Genomic DNA, 21228 nt, shown 5'->3' on the forward strand with positions numbered 1-21228 from the left:
CCACCCCATGTACACGTCCCCCCACCCCATGTACACGTCCCCCCACCCCATGTACACGTCCCCCCACCCCATGTACACCCCCCACCCCATGTACACCCCCCACCCCATGTACACCCCATGTACCCCCCATGTACACCCCCACCCCATGTACACCCCATGTACCCCCCATGTACACCCCATGTACACGTCCCCCCACCCCATGTACACGTCCCCCCACCCCATGTACACGTCCCCCCACCCCATGTACACGTCCCCCCACCCCATGTACACCCCCCACCCCATGTATACGTCCCCCCACCCCATGTACACCCCCCACCCCATGTACACCCCCCACCCCATGTACCCCCTTCCCACCACATGTCCGCACTGCCCACAGGCAGCTTTGGTCATCGCCAGATACCCCGACACACCCGCGTGATGGAGACTCCGGGCACGACAGAGATCAACGTGCAACACACTGGGAGAACTAGACTGACACAAACTCTTACACACCCTCACCCCCCTCACACACCCCCCCACCCCACCCCACCCCCCCCTCACCCCACACCCCCGCACACCCCCCTCCCCCTCACCCCCCCACCCCACACAGCCCCCCCTCACACACCCCCACCCCACCCCACACCCCACACCCCCCCCCTCACACACCCCCCCCCCCCTCACACACCCCCACCCCATCCCACCACCCCCCCCCCCACACCCACCCCCACCCCACCCCACACCCCCCCCTCACACACTCCCCCCCCCTCACACACCCCCCCCCTCACACACCCCCCACCCCCACACACACCCCCACCCCACCCCACACCCCCCCCCCCTCACACACCCCCCCCCCCCCACACACCCCCACCCCACCCCACACCCCCCCCCCCCCCACACACCCCCACCCCACCCCACACCCCCCCCCCCTCACACACCCCCACCCCACCCCACACCCCCCCCCCTCACACACCCCCACCCCACCCCACACCCCCCCCCCACACACCCCCCCCCCCCCCCTCACACACCCCCACCCCTCACACACCCCCACCCCACCCCACACCCCCCCCCCACACACCCCCCCCACCCCACCCCACACACACATGACATCTGCGACCCCCGGGGCGGTAGCGGCGCCAACAGCCGGACACGAGGCGGCGACCCCGTGAAATACTCACCCTGCGGCTCCGACCCCCCCTGGACATCTGCCCCACACAGCGGGGGGGGGGGGGTGGGGGGGTACCTGGGGGGTGTAGTGGAGAGGGTTAGTGGGGTGGGGGGGCGGGGTTGGGGGTGGGATACCTGTGGGGGGGCTGTGGGGGGTTGGGGGAGGGGGGGTACCTGTGGGGGGGTGGGGGAGTGTGGTGGGGGGGGAGGGTGGGGAGTGTGGGGGGGGGGGTACCTGTGGGGGGTGTGTGGGGGGGGGTAACTGTGGGGGGTGGGTACCTGTGGGGGGGGGAGGGTGGGGAGTGTGGGGGGGGGTACCTGTGGGGGGTGTGTGGGGGTACCTGTGGGGGTAACTGTGGGGGGGGGTACCTGTGGGGGTAACTGTGGGGGGTGGGTACCTGTGGGGGGGGGGAGGGGGGGGAGTGTGGGGGGGGTACCTGTGGGGGGGTGTGGGGGGGGGGGGGTACCTGTGGGGGGGTGTGGTGGGAGGGGGGGTACCTGTGTGTGGGGGGGGGGGGGGTACCTGTGTGTGGGGGGGGGGGGGTACCTGTGTGTGGGGGGGGGGGGTACTTGCCTCTGTAACACACTGCCAGCCACACCAGCTCCAGCAGTTGTCCGCCCAACTCGCAGACGTCCAGCCCCAACATGGTCTCCCCGCTCCTCCTCACAGCCCGGCCCCTCCAGCCCGCGACCCCACAGCGGCGGCGGCGGCGGCGGCGACCCCCCGGCCCCGGCTACACATCCCCGCCCGTCCCCCCGTCCGTCCGTCCGTCCGCCTGCAGCCTCTCTCTCTCTCCCTCTCCCTCTCCCCTCTCTCCTCCTCCCGCTGCTGATCCGCCGCCGCTATAATGTGATGTGATGCTGCGCCGCGCCGCCCCTCACTGCCCTGCCCTGCCCTGCCCCACTCTGCCGATGAGCTCATCCCTCTCTCCCCACACCCCCCCTCCCTCCTCGCACTCTCTCCCTCTCTCTCCCCCCTCCCTCTCTCCCTCTCTCCCCCTCTCCCCCTTCCCCCTCTCCCCCCTCTCCCCCTTCCCCCTCTCCCCCCTCTCCCCCCTCCCCCCTCTCCCCCTTCCCCCCTCTCCCCCTTCTCCCCACTCCCCTTCCCTCTCTCTCCCCCCTCCCTCTATCTCCCCCTCTCCTCCCTCCCCCCTCTATCTCCCCCCTCCTCTCTCCCTCCCCCCCTCTCCCCCTCCCCCCCTCTCCCCCCCCCCTCTCCCCCTCTCCCCCTCCCCACCCTCACAACGTTGTGTGTTACAGGGGAGCTGTGTGTGTTTGGGGGGGGGGGGCTGTGTGTGTTAGAGGGGGAGTGTTGTGCCGAGGGGCGGTGGGGAGATGCGCAGACTGGGAGTTCCGTCTCACACTGGAGAGGATGATATCATTGTTTGTGATGAAACTGCAGATGCTGCTTTAAAACCGCAGACACCCCCCCCCCCACACACACACCCCCCCCCCCACACACACACCCCCCCCCCCCCCCCCACCACACACACACCCCCCCCCACACACACACACACACCCACACCCCACACACACACACCCACACACACGCCACACACACACACACACCCACACACACACCCCACACACACACACACCCACACACACACCCCCCACACACACACACACACACCCACACACCCCCCACACACACACACACCCCACCCACACACACACACCCCACACCCACACACCCCACACACACACACACACACACCCCACACACACACACACACCCCCCCCACACACACACACACACCCCACACACACACACCCCACATACACACACACACACACCCCACACACACACACACACACACACCCCACACACACACACACACCCCACACACACACACCCCACATACACACACACACACACCCCACACACACCCCACACCCACACACCCCACACACACACACACACCCCACACACACCCCACACACACACCCCACACACACACACACACCCCACACACACACCCACACACACACACACACCCCACACACACACACACACCCCACACACACACCCCAAGCTACAGTCACTAACTCAGCGGGACAGGCAGCATCTCTGGGAGAAGCCACGGACGACATTTGGGGTTGAGAACCTTCTTCAGATTAATAAGAGTCTCGACCCGAAACGTCACCCATTCCCTCCTCTCCACAGATGCTGCCTGACCCACTGAGTTGGTGACTCCAGCTGTGTGTGTCTCCTAGTTGAGACGCTGTCACGTTGGGCCAGCAGTGACCTGCCTCTCCTCATCAGCTGCTCCTCAACACCCAAGACAATCACAACGGACATACACAGCAGGCAAACAGGCCCTTCGGCCCATCCAGTATGTGCCGACCATCAATACAGTTTTATTGGCGAAATACAGCGTGGAAACAGACCCTTTCGGCCCACCGGGTCCGCGCCGACCAGTGATCCTCACACACTAACACCACCCCACACCCACCCACCCGACCAGTGACCCCCCGCACACTAACACCACCCACCCACCCACCCGACCAGTGATCCTCACACACTAACACCACCCCACACCCACCCACCCACCCGACCAGTGACCCCCACACACTAACACCACCCACCCACCCACCCGACCAGTGATCCTCACACACTAACACCACCCCACACCCACCCACCCGACCAGTGACCCCCGCACACTAACACCACCCACCCGACCAGTGACCCCGCACACTAACACCACCCACCCACCCGACCAGCGACCCCGCACACTAACACCACCCACCCACCCACCCGACCAGTGACCCCGCACACTAACACCACCCACCCACCCACCCGACCAGCGACCCCGCACACTAACACCACCCACCCACCCACCCACCCACCCGACCAGCGACCCCGCACACTAACACCACCCACCCACCCGACCAGTGACCCCGCACACTAACACCACCCACCCACCCACCCGACCAGCGACCCCGCACACTAACACCACCCACCCACCCACCCGACCAGCGACCCCGCACACTAACACCCACCCGACCAGTGATCCCCGCACACTAACACCACCCACCCACCCACCCGACCAGTGATCCCCGCACACTAACACCATCCCACACCCACTGGGGACACTTTACACATTGACCAAGCCAGTTAACCTGCACACCTGCACGTCTTTGGAGTGTGGGGGGGAACCAGAGACCTACAGTAGGGTTTATTGCCACGTGTACCGAGGCAGAGTGAGACGCTTCGTAGCGCGCTGACCAGTCGGCAGCTCACCCGTACACACCAGGGGGCACTTTGTCCCACTCCCTGCACACCAGGGGCACTTTACAGACGGACAATCAAGCTACAAACCCGCCATCTTTGGGATGTAGGATGGGACAACACGGTGGTGCAGCGGGTAGAGCTGCTGCCTCACGGCACCAGAGACCCGGGTTCCATCCCAACCACGGGTGCTGTCTGTACGGAGTTTGCACGTTCTCCCCGTGACGTGCGTGGGTTTTCTCCGGGTGCTCCAGTTTCCTCCCACACTACAAAGACGTGCAGGGTCATGGGCTAATTGGTTTAAGTAAATTGTCCCTAATGTGTGTACAAGGATTACTGGTCAGCACGGACTCAGTGGGCCGAAGGGCCTGTTTCTGCACTGTGTCTCCAAACTAAACTAAACAGGAACATCCAGATGAAACCCACGTGGTCACAGGGGAACGTACAAACTCCACACAGACAACGCCCGTAGTCGGGATGGGACCCAGGTCTCCGGCGCTGTGGGGCAGCAGCTCTACCCGCTGCATCACCTAGAGAATTGCTCACTAGTGTGGGTGAAGCCAATGGGTTTCCAACCAACACAGTTAACCCATGGAGACATGGAACGGCAGACGCTGGTTTACCAAAGGAAGACACGAAGTGCTGAAGAAGGGTCTCGATCCGAAACACCACCCGTTCCTCCCCTCCACAGATGCTGCCTGACCCGCTGAGTTACTCCAGCACTCTGTGAAACGTCACCTATCCATGTTCTCCACAGATGCTGCCTGACCCGCTGAGTTACTCCAGCACTCTGTGAAACGTCACCTATCCATGTTCTCCACAAATGCTGCCTGACCCGCTGAGTTACTCCGGCATCTTGTGTCTACCTTCAACCTACAAACTTGTGCGTCTTTGGAGGAAACAAGAGCACCCGGAGAAAACCCACGCAGGTCACGGGGAGAACGTACAAACTCCACACAGACAGCGCCCGTAGTCGGGATAGGACCCGAGTGTCCGGCGCTGTGGGGCAGCAGCTCTACCCTCTGCACCACCGTGCCGCCCATGAACAATGTTTGTGTGGTTGCGGGCGTGGGCTGGTGGGCGTGCAGCAGGACGTGGATTTCAAAAGCTGGCAGGGCGAACATTCTCCGGAGAATTGAAGGAAGTGAAAAATTAATGTTAAAAGCTTTCTCCTTCTCAACTGCTTCCCCGACAGAAGTCACCCATGAAGCGTGTTCAGTGGCGGTGCCCAAAGAACACGCAGCCACACGGACATACACAGATCATACGGTCAGAAGATAGGAGCAGAATTAGGCCATTCAGCCCATCAAGTCTAATCCGCCATTCAATCATGGCTGATATATCTCTCCCTCCTAACCCCATTCTCCTGCCTTCTCCCCATAACCCCTGACACCCGCACTAATCAAGAATCTATCGATCTCTGTCTTAAATATATCCACTGACTTGTGGCCTCCACAGCCGTCTGTGGCAAAGAATCCCACAGATTCACCACCCTCTGACTAAAGAACGTCCTTTAATTCTGAGGCTGTGCCCTCTGGTCCTAGACTCTCCCACTAGTGGAACCATCCTCTCCACATCCACTCTATCCAGGCCTTTCACTATTCTGTACGTTTCAATGAGGTCCCCCCTCATCCTTCTAAACTCCAGCGAGTACAGGCCCAGTGCCCACAAACGCTCATCATAGGTTAACCCACTCATTCCTGGGATCGTTCTTGTAAACCTCCTCTGGGCCCTCTCCAGAGCCAGCACATCCTTCCTCAGATATGGGGCCCATAATTGCTCACAATATTCCAAATGCGGCACGACCAGCGCCTTATACAGTCTCAGCATCACACACACCCCTGTGACCAGCACCTTATACAGCCCCAGCATCACACACACACCCTGTGACCAGCACCTTATACAGTCCCCCCTGTGACCAGCACCTTGTACAGCCCCAGCATCACACACACACACCCTGTGACCAGCACCTTGTACAGCCCCAGCATCACACACACACACACCCTGTGACCAGCACCTTGTACAGCCCCAGCATCACACACACACACACACCCTGTGACCAGCACCTTATACAGCCCCAGCATCACACACACACACACACCCTGTGACCAGCACCTTGAACAGCCCCAGCATCACACACACACCCTGTGACCAGCACCTTGTACAACCCCAGCATCACACACACACACACCCTGTGACCAGCACCTTATACAGCCCCAGCATCACACACACACACACCCTGTGACCAGCACCTTGTACAGCCCCAGCATCACACACACACACACCCTGTGACCAGCACCTTGTACAGCCCCAGCATCACACACACACACACACCCTGTGACCAGCACCTTGTACAGCCCCAGCATCACACACACACACACACCCTGTGACCAGCACCTTGTACAGCCCCAGCATCACACACACCCTGTGACCAACACCTTGTACAGCCCCAGCATCACACACACACACCCTGTGACCAGCACCTTGTACAGCCCCAGCACCACACACACCCTGTGACCAACACCTTGTACAGCCCCAGCATCACACACACACCTGTGACCAGCACCTTATACAGTCTCAGCATCACACACACCCTGTGACCAGCGCCTTATACAGCCCCAGCATCACACACACACCCTGTGACCAGCACCTTATACAGCCCCAGCATCACACACACACACCCTGTGACCAACACCTTATACAGCCCCAGCATCACACACACACACCCTGTGACCAACACCTTATACAGCCCCAGCATCACACACACACCCTGTGACCAACACCTTGTACAGCCCCAGCATCACACACACACACCCTGTGACCAGCACCTTGTACAGCCCCAGCATCACACACACACACCCTGTGACCAACACCTTGTACAGCCCCAGCATCACACACACACACCCTGTGACCAGCACCTTATACAGTCTCAGCATCACACACACCCTGTGACCAGCGCCTTATACAGCCCCAGCATCACACACACCCTGTGACCAGCACCTTATACAGCCCCAGCATCACACACACCCTGTGACCAGCACCTTATACAGCCCCAGCATCACACACACACCCTGTGACCAGCACCTTATACAGCCCCAGCATCACACACACACACCCTGTGACCAGCACCTTGTACAGCCCCAGCATCACACACACACACCCTGTGACCAGCACCTTGTACAGCCCCAGCATCACACACACACACCCTGTGACCAGCACCTTGTACAGCCCCAACATCACACACACACACACCCTGTGACCAGCACCTTGTACAGCCCCAACATCACACCCCTGTTTTTGTACACAAGGCCTCTTGACATAAATGCTCGCATTGCGTTAGCTTCCCTCAGGCTCCTATTAAATATTTTCCGTCTCAGCTTGAACCTCTGTCCTGATGTTCTTGATTCCCCTACCCTGGGAACAAGCTGTGTGCATTCACTCTGTGTGTTTCCCTGGTGACATTACACACATCTATCAGATCACCCTCATCTTCCTGCGCTCCAAGGCAGTCCCAGCCTGCCCGACCTCTCCCTGTAGCTCCGACCCGCCCGCATTAAGGCACCGCCGGTCCTCTTCTGAGGTCCACCGTTTATTTTCTGATTGTCGTTCCCCAAGACTGGGAAGAGGTGAGATAGACACAAAAAGCTGGAGTAACTCAGTCTGGTCTGAAGTAGGGTCTCGACCCGAAACGTCACCCATTCCTTCTCTCCAGAGATGCTGCCTGTCCCGCTGAGTTACTCCAGCTTTTTGTGTCGATCTTTGGTTTAAACCGGCATCTGCAGTTCCTTCTTACACTAGGAAACAGTAACATGTATTCACCGTACAGCTCTGCTCATCCACCGGCCAGGTACAGCAGGGTAAACAGCCAGTCCTTCAAACACAGCGGGCAGTGTGTGTGTAGGAGATGTGGACAGAGTCTCTCTGACTTCCCAGGGCAGTGCGGACTCAGCCTTTGGTTATATAAATAAGCCTGTAATTGAGATCAACCAACCTATTGACAAGTTGCACCAATGTGACTCCAATAAAGTAATTCAATAAAGTCTGTTACTTATGCCCTTAACATCAACAACTTTAGTCATATGCCTCAGTGTTGAAAGTTACTGCACGGGAAAACCTCAGCTGGAACTTTCAAACATGGATGTAACACGGAACCAGACGCAGAACATGGATGTAACACGGAACCAAACGCAGAACATGGATGTAACATGGAACCAAATGCTGATCATGGATGTAACATGGAACAAAACGCAGAACATGGATGTAACACAGAACCAAATGCTGATCATGGGTGTAACACTGAACCAAACGCAGAACAGATCCAGGGTGCAGAGACAATTGCCTAGGCTCCCAGTGACTGTTTATTAACATTGGCACACACACATATATTACTGGAGAGTTGCCTCCTCCCTCTGCCCCCTCCCTCTGCCCCCTCCCCATTCCTCCCTCTGCCCCCTCCCCATCCCCCCCTCTCTCCCTCTGCCCCCTCCCCATCCCCCCCTCTCTCCCTCTGCCCCCTCCCCATTCCCCCCTCTCCCTCTGCCCCCTCTCCCTCAGTCCCCTCCCTCTGCCCCCTCTCCCTCAGTCCCCACCATCTGCCCCTTACCTCTGCCCCTCCCTCTGCCCCCTCCCCATTCCCCCCTCCCCAACCCCCCCTCTGCCCCCTCTCCCTCAGTCCCCACCATCTCCCCATTCCCCCTCCCCATCCCCCCCTCTCTCCCTCTGCCTCTCTGTGTTGCCACGATTAGCCAGTAGGAGTTGTACTTACCCCACATCCCACTTGCTGCCTGCTCTCCCACCCCGTCCCACCCCGTCCCACTGAACAGAGCCGTGACCATTCCGAGGGGATGTTACACCAACCTCTCCCTGTCCAAAGACGGGCCCTCGACCCGATACGTCACCTGTCCACTCCCCCCACAGATGCTGCCTGACCTGCTGGTCCTCCAGCACTCTGTGTTTTGTTTGCAGTTCCTTGTTTGCAGTTCCTTGTGTTGGGTTCTGATGTTGACATGTTGGCCTTGCTCATCATTTGTCACACGCTGTTCCTCGTGATCACAAGAGACAATATTCCGAAAAACATTGTGTTGTCCACAACGACTAAGGGACATGACATCACCCCTCCCTCGGCCCTCTGACCCTGGGCCCTCTGACCCTGGGCCCTCTGACCCTGGGCCCTCTGACCATGGGCCCTCTGACCATGGGCCCTCTGACCCTGGGCCCTCTGACCCGGGGCCCTCTGACCCTCAGTGCCCTCTGACCCTGGGCCCTCTGACCCTGGGCCCTCTGACCCTCAGTGCCCTCTGACCCTGGGCCCTCTGACCCTGGGCCCTCTGACCCTGGGCCCTCTGACCCTGGGCCCTCTGACCCTGGGCCCTCTGACCCTGGGCCCTCTGACCCTGGGCCCTCTGACCATGGGCCCTCTGACCATGGGCCCTCTGACCCGGGGCCCTCTGACCCGGGGCCCTCTGACCCTCAGTGCCCTCTGACCCTGGGCCCTCTGACCCTCAGTGCCCTCTGACCCTGGGCCCTCTGACCCCTCCCTGTTGCCTCTGGCCCTCAGTGCCCTCTGCGTAGGGTCGCCCTTGTCCCGTATTAGTAGGGTTGCCAACTATCTCACTCCCAAATACGGGACAAGGTGATGTCACCGCCCCGCGCCCCAGGTGACCTCGCCCAACCAGCGGCCACGTGCTCCCGCTCCACCAATGGCCGCCGCCCGGGCCGGGAGGCGGGTTGCTATGCAACCTCTGTTAGGCAGCGCCCGGGCCTCCGGGCCGACCCTGTCCGGGCCTACTGCGGTCCCCGGGCCTACAGTGTTCAGGCCTACAGTGTCCAGATCTACAGTGTCTGGGCCTACAGTGTCCGGGCCTACAGTGTCCAGGCCTACAGTGTCCGGGCCTACAGTGTCCGGGCCTACAGTGTCCGGGCCTACAGTGTCCAGGCCTACAGTGTCCAGGCCTACAGTGTCCGGGCCTACAGTGTCCGGGCCTACAGTGTCCGGGCCTACAGTGTCCAGGCCTACAGTGTCCAGGCCTACAGTGTCCAGGCCTACAGTGTCCGGGCCTACAGTGTCCAGGCCTACAGTGTCCGTGCCTACAGTGTCCGGGCCTACAGTGTCCAGGCCTACAGTGTCTGGGCCTACAGTGTCCAGGCCTACAGTGTCCGGGCCTACAGTGTCCAGGCCTACAGTGTCCGGGCCTACACCGCTCCCCGGGCCTAGTATGGGACAAACCAATTTAGCCCAAAATACGTGATGTCCCAGCTAATACGGGACAGTTGGTGACCCTACTTCCCCCCTCATGGACCAAGATGGAACAGTTCCATTGGCAGTGCCAACGTTGGCATCTCGGTGCGATGGCTTTGCCAACTCTGCTCAGGGGATGTCAAAGACTGCTCTTTAGTGACCAAATGCTGAAGTGTTTTTGCTCAGGAGCTACAGAGCTGTGCGTACACTGCTCATTGTGATGAAAGATTCCTTGCTCTAATAATGACCTTTGTGAAGAAATACTCCATTATTTCACTCCTCCGCCTCCGATTAATTGATGATTTCTTGTCACAAGCCACTGAACCGGTGGAAATAATCTCTCCCCACTCAGTCTCTCAAAGCCGCAGGTCGCTCGCTGTAAATCAGGTTCCTGCCTACTCTGCCTGTGCATGTCATCAGTGTGAAACCGTCTCTCCTCACCATGACAGCTCGCGTGCTCATAAGATCATCAGCTCATAAGGGATAGAAGCAAAATTAGGCCAGTGGACTTGATGGGCCGAATGGCCTAATTCTGCTCCAATCACTTATGAACTTATGAACATAAGAGATGGTCTTGGCATCATGTTCAGCACAGACATTGTGGGCCGAAGGGCCTGTTCCTGTGCCATACTGTTCTATGTTCTAACATTAACCGGCTACTAATGAGACTATAACTGGTGAAACGTGCAATAATTCCTCAGTCTTCACGACCAAGATTTCAACCCAATGGTTTGGGAGCAGAGGGTTCAGGTTATGGGAGTGTAGGTTGTCATGTTCCGGTAGAACGGTGAATATTGTGAGATCTAACTTACTATAAATATTGCAAGTGAGGAGTGTGTCAGGGCAGGGCAGTGAGTGCGACAAATGGCAAGACACAAAGTACGAAATAGATTTGTTCTGCTTCATAAAAATGATAAATCTTTGGAGATGCGGCTTGCAACATGAAGAGTCTGTCTCAGGTGTGTATTCATGCTTGGCAACTGGATATTAATATCGTGTTACAACTGGATATTAATATCGTGTTACAACTGGATATTAATATCGTGTTACAACTGGATATTAATATCGTGTTACAACTGGATATTAATATCGTTGCTGCGGTCACAGCAGTATCCTGGTGCATATCTCATACCTCCCTGTGTCCTAGGGTTGCCAACTGTCCCGTATTAGCCGGGACATCCCGTATTTTGGGCTAAATTGGTTTGTCCCGTACAGGACCGACCTTGTCCCGTATTGGGCCTGGACACCGTAGGCCCGGACACCATAGGCCCGGACACTGTAGGCCCGGACACCGTAGGCCCAGACACTGTAAGCCCGGACACTGTACGCCTAGACACTGTAGGCCCGGACACTGTAGGCCTGGGGGCCATTGTAGGCCCGGACACTGTAGGCCTGGACACTGTAGGCCCGGACACTGTAGGCCTGGGGGCCGCTGTAGGCCCGGACACTGTAGGCCCGGACACTGTAGGCCCGGACACTGTATGCCCGGACACTGTATGCCCGGACACTGTAGGCCCAGACGCTGTAGGCCCAGACGCTGCAGGCCCGGACACTGTAGGCCCAGACACTGTAGGCCCGGACACTGTATGCCCGGACACTGTAGGCCCAGACGCTGTAGGCCCGGACGCTGTAGGCTCAGACGCTGTAGGCCCGGACGCTGTAGGCCCGGACACTGTAGGCCCAGACACTGTAGGCCCGGACACTGTATGCCCGCACACTGTAGGCCCAGACGCTGTAGGCCCGGACGCTGTAGGCCCGGACACTGTAGGCCCGGATACTGTATGCCCGGACACTGTAGGCCCAGACGCTGTAGGCCTGGACACCGTAGGCCCGGACACCGTAGGCCCGGACACTGTAGGCCCGGACACTGTAGGCCCAGACACTGAAGGCCCGGACAGTGTAGGCCTGGGGGCCGCTGTAGTCCTAGACAGTGCAGGCACGGAGGCCCGGGCGCCGCCTGACGGAGGTTGCATAGCAACCCGCCTCCCAGCCCGGGTGGCCGCCATTGGTGGAGCGCGAGCACGTGGCCGCTGGCTGGGTGAGGTCACGTGGGGCGCGGGGCGGTGACGTCACCCTTTGTCCCGTATTTGGGAGTGAGGAAGTTGGCAACCCCAGTGTGTCCACATGAAGAACGCCCCAGATTCACAGCGAAATATGGCACGCCATTCATTTCATGGCAGTCGTGGAGAGAACACACTGCATTCTGAGATTTACCAGGATGTTGCCAGGACTAGAGGGTGTGAGCTATAGGGAGAGGTTGAGTAGGCTGGGTCTCTATTCCATGGAGCGCAGGAGGATGAGGGGAGATCTTATAGAGGTGCACAAAATTATGAGAGGAATAGATCGGGTAGATGCAGAGTCTCTTGCCCAGAGTAGGGGAATCGAGGACCAGAGGACACGGGGTCAAGGGGAAGGGGAAAAGATTTAATGGGAATCTGAAAGGTAACTTTTTCACACGGAGGGTGGTGGGTGTATGGAACAAGCTGCCAGAGGAGGTAGTTGAGGCTGGGACTATCCCAACGTTTAAGAAACAGTTAGACAGGTACATGGATAGGACAGGTTTGGAGGGATATGGACCAAGCTCTGGCAGGTGGGACTAGTGTAGCTGGGACACGTTGGCTGGTGTGGGCAAGTTGGGCCGAAGGGCCTGTTTCCACACTGTATCACTCTGAGACTCTATGAAGGGCCTGTTTCCATGCTGTGTCACTCTGAGACTCTGTGACTCTCTGACAAACTTTTCAATATAATACACAAACGCTGGAGGCAATGCAAGTCTCGTGGGGTGAGGTGATGTCAGCACTGAGGGTTTAACAATGAGTCCTGTACCCAGGGACTACGTCTGTGCACACACCCAGTAATCCCCCTCCTGCCACCTCTGTCAGACTATAAACACAGCATCCCACTCTCATCATCATCATAATATAAGTACATAAATCTGTCACGTAGACACAGAGTGCTGGAGTAACTCAGCAGGTCAGGCAGCATCTCAGGAGAGAAGGAATGGGTGACGTTTTGGGTCGAGACCCTTCTTCAGACTGATGTCAGGGGGGCGGGACAAAGGAAGGATTATAGGTGGAGACAGGAAGATAGTGGGAGATCTGGGAAGGAGGAGGGGAAGAGAGGGACAGAGGAACTATCTACTACAAATCCGACATAAAGTCTGAAGAAGGATCATCTATCTGTCTGTTGCCTCCACAGACGCTGCCTGACCCACTGGGTTCCTCCAGGACTTTGTGTTTTGTTCAAGCTTCCAGCATCTGCAGTTCCCTGTGTCTCCAGTAAACAAACATGTTGGGTTCAGATGCACCATTCACCACAGTGCTCAGTTCTTGCACGTTATCGTTATTATAGACTTTAGAGATACAGCGTGGAAACAGGCCCTTCGGCCCACCAAGTCCGTGCCGACCAGCGATCCCCGTACACTAGCACTATCCTACACACACTAGGGACAATTTATCATTTCTAACCGAAGCCAATTAACCTACAAACCTGCACGTCTTTGGAGTGTGGGAAGAAACCGGAGCACCCGGAGAAAACCCACGCAGGTCACGGGGAGAACGTACAAACTCCGTACAGACAGCGCCCGTAGTCGGGATCGAACCCGGGTCTCTGACGCTGTGAGGCAGCAGCTCTACCCGCTGCACCACCGTGCCTCCCTGGTCTGGCCGTGGTGTAGGTGGCTGTCATTAGGGCCGGACTAACACTGTTCTACCACCTGCTGGAAGTTCACAGGGCAGTGTATGTGGGAGGGAAGGTGACCTAGGGCAGGTGGACAGAGTCCAGTCAGCATCAACACTGAAGGAAAGTCATTGGCACCTACTGTATATCACAAAGCTGACAGCTGACCAAGCTCTGGAGTAACTCAGCGGGTCAGGCAGCATCTGTGGAGAACATGGATAGGTGACGTTTCACAGAGTGCTGGAGTAACTCAGTGGGTCAGGCAGCATCTGTGGAGAACATGGATAGGTGACGTTTCGAGTTGGGATTAAATCTGTCTGAAGAAGGGTCCTGATCCAAATTTTCACCTATCCGTGATGTGCTGAGATTAGTTTGCAAAAGGCAAGTGTGCATCTTTCAGCATCTTTCAGCATTTATTATCAAATGACTAACAGGGGTTGTTTACATTAAATATTCTGATCACAGCTTTAGCGCAGTGCGTAATGAAACTGCCTAATGATTCACATCAGGCCTTGTTAAAGCACAGGAATGTTATCCCACAATCCAGCCTTGTGCTACTGTAAGTGGAGAAAAATAAACTCCCAGAAAATGAAAATCTGCCTCTCTCCTCCATCTGCAGTATAATGTGGATAAATGTGAGGTTATCCACTTTGGCAGCAACAACAAGAAACATCACCCATTCCTTCTCTCCAGAGATGCTGCCTGTCCCACTGAGTTACTACAGCATTTTGTGTCTACCGGATTATTATCTGAATGGTGTCAAGTTAGGAAAAGAGGAGGTGCAACGAGACCTGGGTGTCCTAGTGCATCAGTCACTGAAAGTAGGCATGCAGGTACAGCAGGCAGTGAAGAAAGCCAATGGCATGTTGGCCTTCATAGCGAGAGGATTTGAGTTTAGGAGCAAGGAGGTCTGACTGCAGTTGTACAGGGCCCTGGTGAGATCGCACCTGGAGTATTGTGTGCAGTTTTGGTCTCCTAATTTGAGGAAGGACATTATTGCTATTGAGGGAGTGCAGCGTAGGTTTACCAGGTTAATTCCCGGGATGGCGGGACTGACATATGATGAAAGAATGGAGCGACTGGGCTTGTATTCACTGGAATTTAGAAGGATGAGAGGGGATCTTATAGAAACATATAAAATCCTTAAAGGATTGGACAGGCTAGATGCAGGAAAAATGTTCCCGATGTTGGGGGAGTCCAGAACCAGGGGCCACAGTTTAAGAATAACGGGTGAGATGAGGAAAAACTTTTTCACCCACTGAGTTGTGAATCTGTGGAATTTTCTGCCACAGAAGGCAGTGGAGGCCAATTCACTGGATGTTTTCAACAGAGAGTTAGATAGAGCTCTTAGGGCTAATGGAATCAAGGGATATGGAGAGAAAGCAGGAACGGGGTACTGATTTTAGATGATCAGCCATGATCATATTGAATGGCGGTGCTGGCTCGAAGGGCCGAATGGCCTCCTCCTACACCTGTTTTCTCTGTTTCTATATTTCTATGTTTCTATCTCCTGCATAATAAAACACTCAGCTGCTGCCGGGAGTGACTGGAATCAACCACCATAAGCAGATGTGATCTTGACGTTTCCAGTGGTTGGGTACACGGCTCATCATCAACAAGTCTTTTGATGTGAAATTATTGAAACATAGAAATTAGGTGCAGAAGGAGGCCATTTGGCCCTTCGAGCCAGAACCGCCATTCATTGTGATCATGGCTGATCATCCACAATCAGTAACCCATGCCTGCCTTCTCCCCATATCTCTTGATTCCACTAGCCCCTAGAGCTCTATCTAACTCTCTTTATAAAAGCCTTTGGAAGATGTATGTGTTCTCCACCCTCAGTCTACAGTCTGTTCCATTGTTAGAAGAACTAACGGAAGATGTAATATAATTGCAAGGTGCTGTACTGAAACTGAACGTAAGCTGACAAGGGGAGAGAGAAGATTGACGGAGATGTGACCAGGACTCGAGGGGCTGACCTGGAGGGAGGGTTGGGCAGGCTACGACTTGGAGCGCAGGGGGACGAGGGGTGATCTTATCGAGGTGTGAAAATCGTGAGAGGAATAGATCGGGTGAATGCACAAAGTCTTTTAACCAGGGAAGGAACATCAAGAGGTTTAAGGTGAGAACGGGAGAGATTTACTAGGAACCTGAGGGGCATGGTCTTCACACAGACATGTGTGCATGTGGCATGTGGAACTAGCTGCCAGAGGAGGTGGTTGAGGTAGGGACTATGACATTTAAAAGACATTTGGCCGGGTGCATGGATAGGAAAGGTTTGGATGGATGTGGGCCAAACGTGGGCAGGTGGGACTCGTGTAGATCGGGTGATCCAACGCTGCCTGACTCTCTGAGACTTACAGGGTGCTTAAGGCCATTACTGAAGCAAATAGCCAACTTAATTACATCAGAGAGAGATTCCTACACATTAGTTTGGACAAATCTCTGTGCTTGTCATTATTGGTGGGATTTACGCACGCATGTATGGGTCTGCCTTTTGATTCCCCGTTAGAAGTTTGCAAAATTAAATGATTACATTTTGGGGCGAATTAGGCGTGTTTGGTCTTTTTATCTTCGTCTTTGAAGGAGAAGGCTGAATCAAATTATGTGAGCTCCCATTCGTACAAAAGTTTATTTGTAATGCAGATTGAGAACTGTGATAACATACTGCGCTTCAGGAAGGTGGTTTCATGGGCTTGCAGGCTTTGCAACGGCCCCTTCATTAAACAGACGGACATCACCGAGGCAATTTTAGTTTGAGTTTAGAGATACAGCACGGAAACAGGCCCTTCGGCCCACCGGGTCCACGCCGACCAGCGATCCCCGCACACTAACACTATCCCACACCCGCTAGGGACAATTTTTACATTTACCAAGCCAATTAACAATAGACAATAGGTGCAGGAGGAGGCCATTTGGCCCTTCGAGCCAGCACCGCCATTCCATGTGATCATGGCTGATCATTCTCAATCAGTACCCCGTTCCTGCCTTCTCCCCATACACCCTGACTCCGCTACCCTTAAGAGCTCTATCTAGCTCTCTCTTGAATGCATTCAGAGAATTGGCCTCCACTGCCTTCTGAGGCAGAGAATTCCACAGATTCACAACTCTCTGACTGAAAAAGTTTTTCCTCATCTCAGTCCTAAATGGCCGACCCCTTATTCTTAAACTGTGGCCCCTGGTTCTGGACTCCCCCAACATTGGGAACATGTTTCCTGTCTCTAACGTGTCCAACCCCTTAATAATCTTATATGTTTTGATAAGATCCCCTCTCACCCTTCTAAATTCCAGTGTATATAAGCCTAGCCGCTCCAGTTTCCTGCCTCTAGCGTGTCCAATCCCTTAATTATTTTATATGTTTAACCTAATAATAACCTACAAACCTGTACGTCTTTGGAGTGTGGGAGGAAACCGGAGATCTCGGGGAAAACCCACGCAGGTCACGGGGAGAACGTACAAACTCCGTACAGACGGGGCCCGTAGTCAGGATGGAACCCGGGTCTCCGGCGCTGCATTCATCGCTGTACCATCGTGCCGCCCAATTTACCAAAAGCATTTTGGGTCGGGACCCTTCCTCAGACAGGGGTGAGGGGGGATAATGATCCAGTGCCTACATCTCCTCATTGTCACTGTCCTGTTCATTCACCCAGTCTGAAGATGTGTCTCAACACTAAACCACCTATTCCTTTCCTCCACAGATACTCCTGAGTTACTCCAACATTTCCTGTCTAACACCGGCTCATTCCTCTGCCCTGAAAAATAAAATGTTCCTGACAAGAGGATCTTCGACATATATTTGCCCCAGATTCCTTTTACAGAGTTAGTGTCATGGAGTCCCACAGCACGGAAACAGGCCCTTCAGCCCAACACATCCACACTAGGCCCACCTGAACTAGTCTCGTCTGAAGAAAGGTCTCAAACCGAAACGTCACCCATTCCTTCTCTCCAGAGATGCTGCCTGACCAGCTGAGATACTCCAGCTTTTTGTGTCCATCCACACTGGTCCCACCTGCCCACGTTTGGCCCAAGTCCCTTTACCCTATCCGTGTACCTGTCCAAATGTCTTTGGAGCTGTTGACAAGGCTAGATAGGCCATGTGGAGCTCACTGTAGCTGAGCACACCCCCAATTACTGGATGAGTAATGCGCAGCATGCAAGCTGGGCTCAAAGAGTTAAGCTTTGTATTAACTGAAAGTGGAACAAAATTGGTCAAGTGTGCATTGGAATTGTCAGTTCCAGAGAGCACTAAAATGCTGAGACTCACAGCATCAGATACACCGAGACAGGGACAAAGTCAGGAAACGTCTTTTTAGTTAAAGAGAATCTTTAGTCAGAGGGTGGTGAATCTGTGGGATTCTTTGCCACAGACGGCTGTGGAGGCCAAGTCAGTGGATATATTTAAGGCAGAGATAGATAGATTCTTGATTAGTGCGGGTGTCAGGGGTTATGGGGAGAAGGCAGGACAATGGGGTTAGGAGGGAGAGATAGATCAGCCATGATTGAATGGCGGAGTAGACTTGATGGGCCGAATGGCGTAATTCTGCTTATGACCTTATGACCTTGTGATCTTATGATCTTATAATGTTTCATTTGCACATGATGTGGACAAGCCACACTTGGAGTATTGTGTGTAGGTTTGGACACACTGCTGTAGGGAAGATGGTGTCAGGCTGAAAAGAGTGCAGAGAAAATCCCCGAGGATGTTGCCAGGACTCGAGGGCCAGTCAATATCCACTTATCACCAACACACTCCCTCAGGGTACTGTCCACCTCATCAGTGACCCTCGGACTATCATTGATCGGACTTTGCTGGCTTTACCTTGCACGAAACATTACTCCCTTATCATGTATCTGTACACTGTGGACGGCTCGATTGTAATCACGTATTGTCTTTCCGCCGACTGGTTAGCACGCAGCAAAGGCTTTTCACTGTACCTCGGTACACGTGACAATAAGCTAACTGAACTGAAGTCAGAAGAAGGGTCCCGACCTGAAATGTCCCCCATTCCTTCTCTCCAGAGATGCTGCCTGACCCCGCTGAGTTACTCCAGCACTTTGTGTCTATCTTTGGTGTAAACCAGCATCTGCAGTTCCTTCCTGCTGCTTTTGTCTCTTTCCCAGTGTAGTTTATTGTCACGTGTACCGAGCGAGGTACAGTGATAAGCTGTAGGTGCATGCTCACCTCATAAACGGAGCTAAGGCCAGCCTTTCTCCATGTCCATTTGTCCAAATCTCCTCTCACCCTGGCCACAAACTCTCTGAAACACTTCCCTCTGCAAGGCCACTCCGGGCTGTCAAAGCTGCCACAGCCAGACATAAAAACAGCTTGTTTCCACGAGCTGTAGCTCTACTCAACCGCCAAGATCTGTGGTATCACAGAGTGCTGGAGTAACTCAGTGGGTCAGGCAGCATCTGTGGAGAACATGGATAGGTGACGTTTCACAGAGTGCTGAGTAACTCAGTGGGTCAGGCAGCATCTGTGGAGAACATGGATAGGTGACGTTTCACAGAGTGCTGGAGTAACTCAGCGGGTCAGGTAGCATCTCAGGAGAGAAGGAATGGGTGACGTTTCAGGTCGAGACCCTTCTTCTGACTTCAGTTCAGTCTAGTTTATTGTCACGTGTACCAAGGTGGGCCCGGCGCTGAGCCCGTGAGCCGGGTACAGCGATGGCTGACCCGCTGCTGGGCGGTGGAGCGGCGTGGATCGACACAGTCGCTGGTGGAGGCCCGTGGGGAACTGGAGCCCAGGTCAGCGGGCGAAGTAGCGGTCAGCCCGGTCAGCGGATGGCCTGGGGGGGAAGCAAAGGTCGGCGGCAGCGGCCGTGAAGAGGCCTGTGACGACCACAGCCACAAGTCCGTCGCCTCCTTTTGCTCTGGTGTTTTATTTCAATCTCATGTTTAAACTATAGTGTTTTATTCTTAATGTTTTAATGTTTTATGTTTTATTCTTAATTATTTACTGTATGTTGGTGTTGTTACTTGCGAGCGGAGTACCCATGCACATTCCTTGTATGTGTACATACTTGGCCAATAAACTTATTCAATTCAATTCAATTTCAATTTCAATTTCAATTTCAATTTCAATTTCAAATTCAAATTCAAATTCAAATTCAAATTCAAATTCAATTCAATTTCAAATTCAATTCAATTCAATTCAATTCAATTCAATTCAATTCAATTCAATTTCAAATTCAATTCAATTCAAATTCAATTCAAATTTAATTCAATTCAAATTAAATGTAATTCAATTTAATTCAAATGCTCTTAAGCAGTCACTGGGCATTGATCAGGTACTGTGCTACAACGCTGTAACACTACGCTCTATACTACGATACCTTTCTCCTTCCACCACCTGTTATACTTGCCTTTGGCTTGCCTGTACTCATGAAAAGTATGATTTAAATGGATTGCACGGGAACAAAACTCTCTCACTGTACCTCGGTACACGTGACAATAAGAGACCAATACTAACCCCATGCTGGAGTCGGCAGGAGGTTTTCAGGGGTGTGTAAGCAGGTCATGTTTGCTTCCAATAGCTGCCGTTTATTGATCTGGGGGTGGAGAAGGAGGACTAGCTCTGAGCAGTCACAAGGTCAGATATGATAGCAGTTGTAGCAGGGGTAGGCCATTCAGCCCATCAGGCCTGCTCTCCCATTCAACATCCCCAAGGCTGATGATCCATCACTGCCTCGTGACCCTCTTTATCCCCAAACCCTCAGTCCCTTTTTCTTCCCAAAATATGTCCACCTCCTCATTGAGCATGTTCAACCGCTGGCCACCACTGGTGTCACAAAGTCAGAAGTGATAGGACCATTATTAGGCCATTCGGCCCATCACGTCTACTCCGCCATTCAATCATGGCTGATCTATCTCTGCCTCCTAACCCCATTCTCCTGCCTTCTCCTCGTAACCCCTGACACCCGCAATAATCAACACT

General features: G+C 54.9%; 1 protein-coding gene and 1 pseudogene across 1 annotated transcript in view; one reads left to right on the forward strand and one right to left on the reverse strand.

The window, feature by feature from the left end:
• Positions 1 to 1886, reverse strand: part of LOC144604155 (rho GDP-dissociation inhibitor 2-like) — an 11577-nt gene extending 9691 nt beyond the window's left edge. The window contains exon 1 of the mRNA XM_078418361.1: positions 1718 to 1886. Within this exon, the coding sequence (XP_078274487.1) occupies positions 1718 to 1790 (73 nt within the window). The 5' untranslated portion in view covers positions 1791 to 1886. The remainder of the gene's footprint in view (positions 1 to 1717) is intronic.
• A 7608-nt stretch (positions 1887 to 9494) lies between these two features.
• Positions 9495 to 20866, forward strand: LOC144604156 (uncharacterized; annotated as a pseudogene).
• The last annotated feature ends 362 nt before the right edge of the window (positions 20867 to 21228 follow it).

This window comes from Rhinoraja longicauda, chromosome 21, assembly GCF_053455715.1.
Source record: "Rhinoraja longicauda isolate Sanriku21f chromosome 21, sRhiLon1.1, whole genome shotgun sequence".
NCBI lineage: Eukaryota > Metazoa > Chordata > Chondrichthyes > Rajiformes > Arhynchobatidae > Rhinoraja > Rhinoraja longicauda.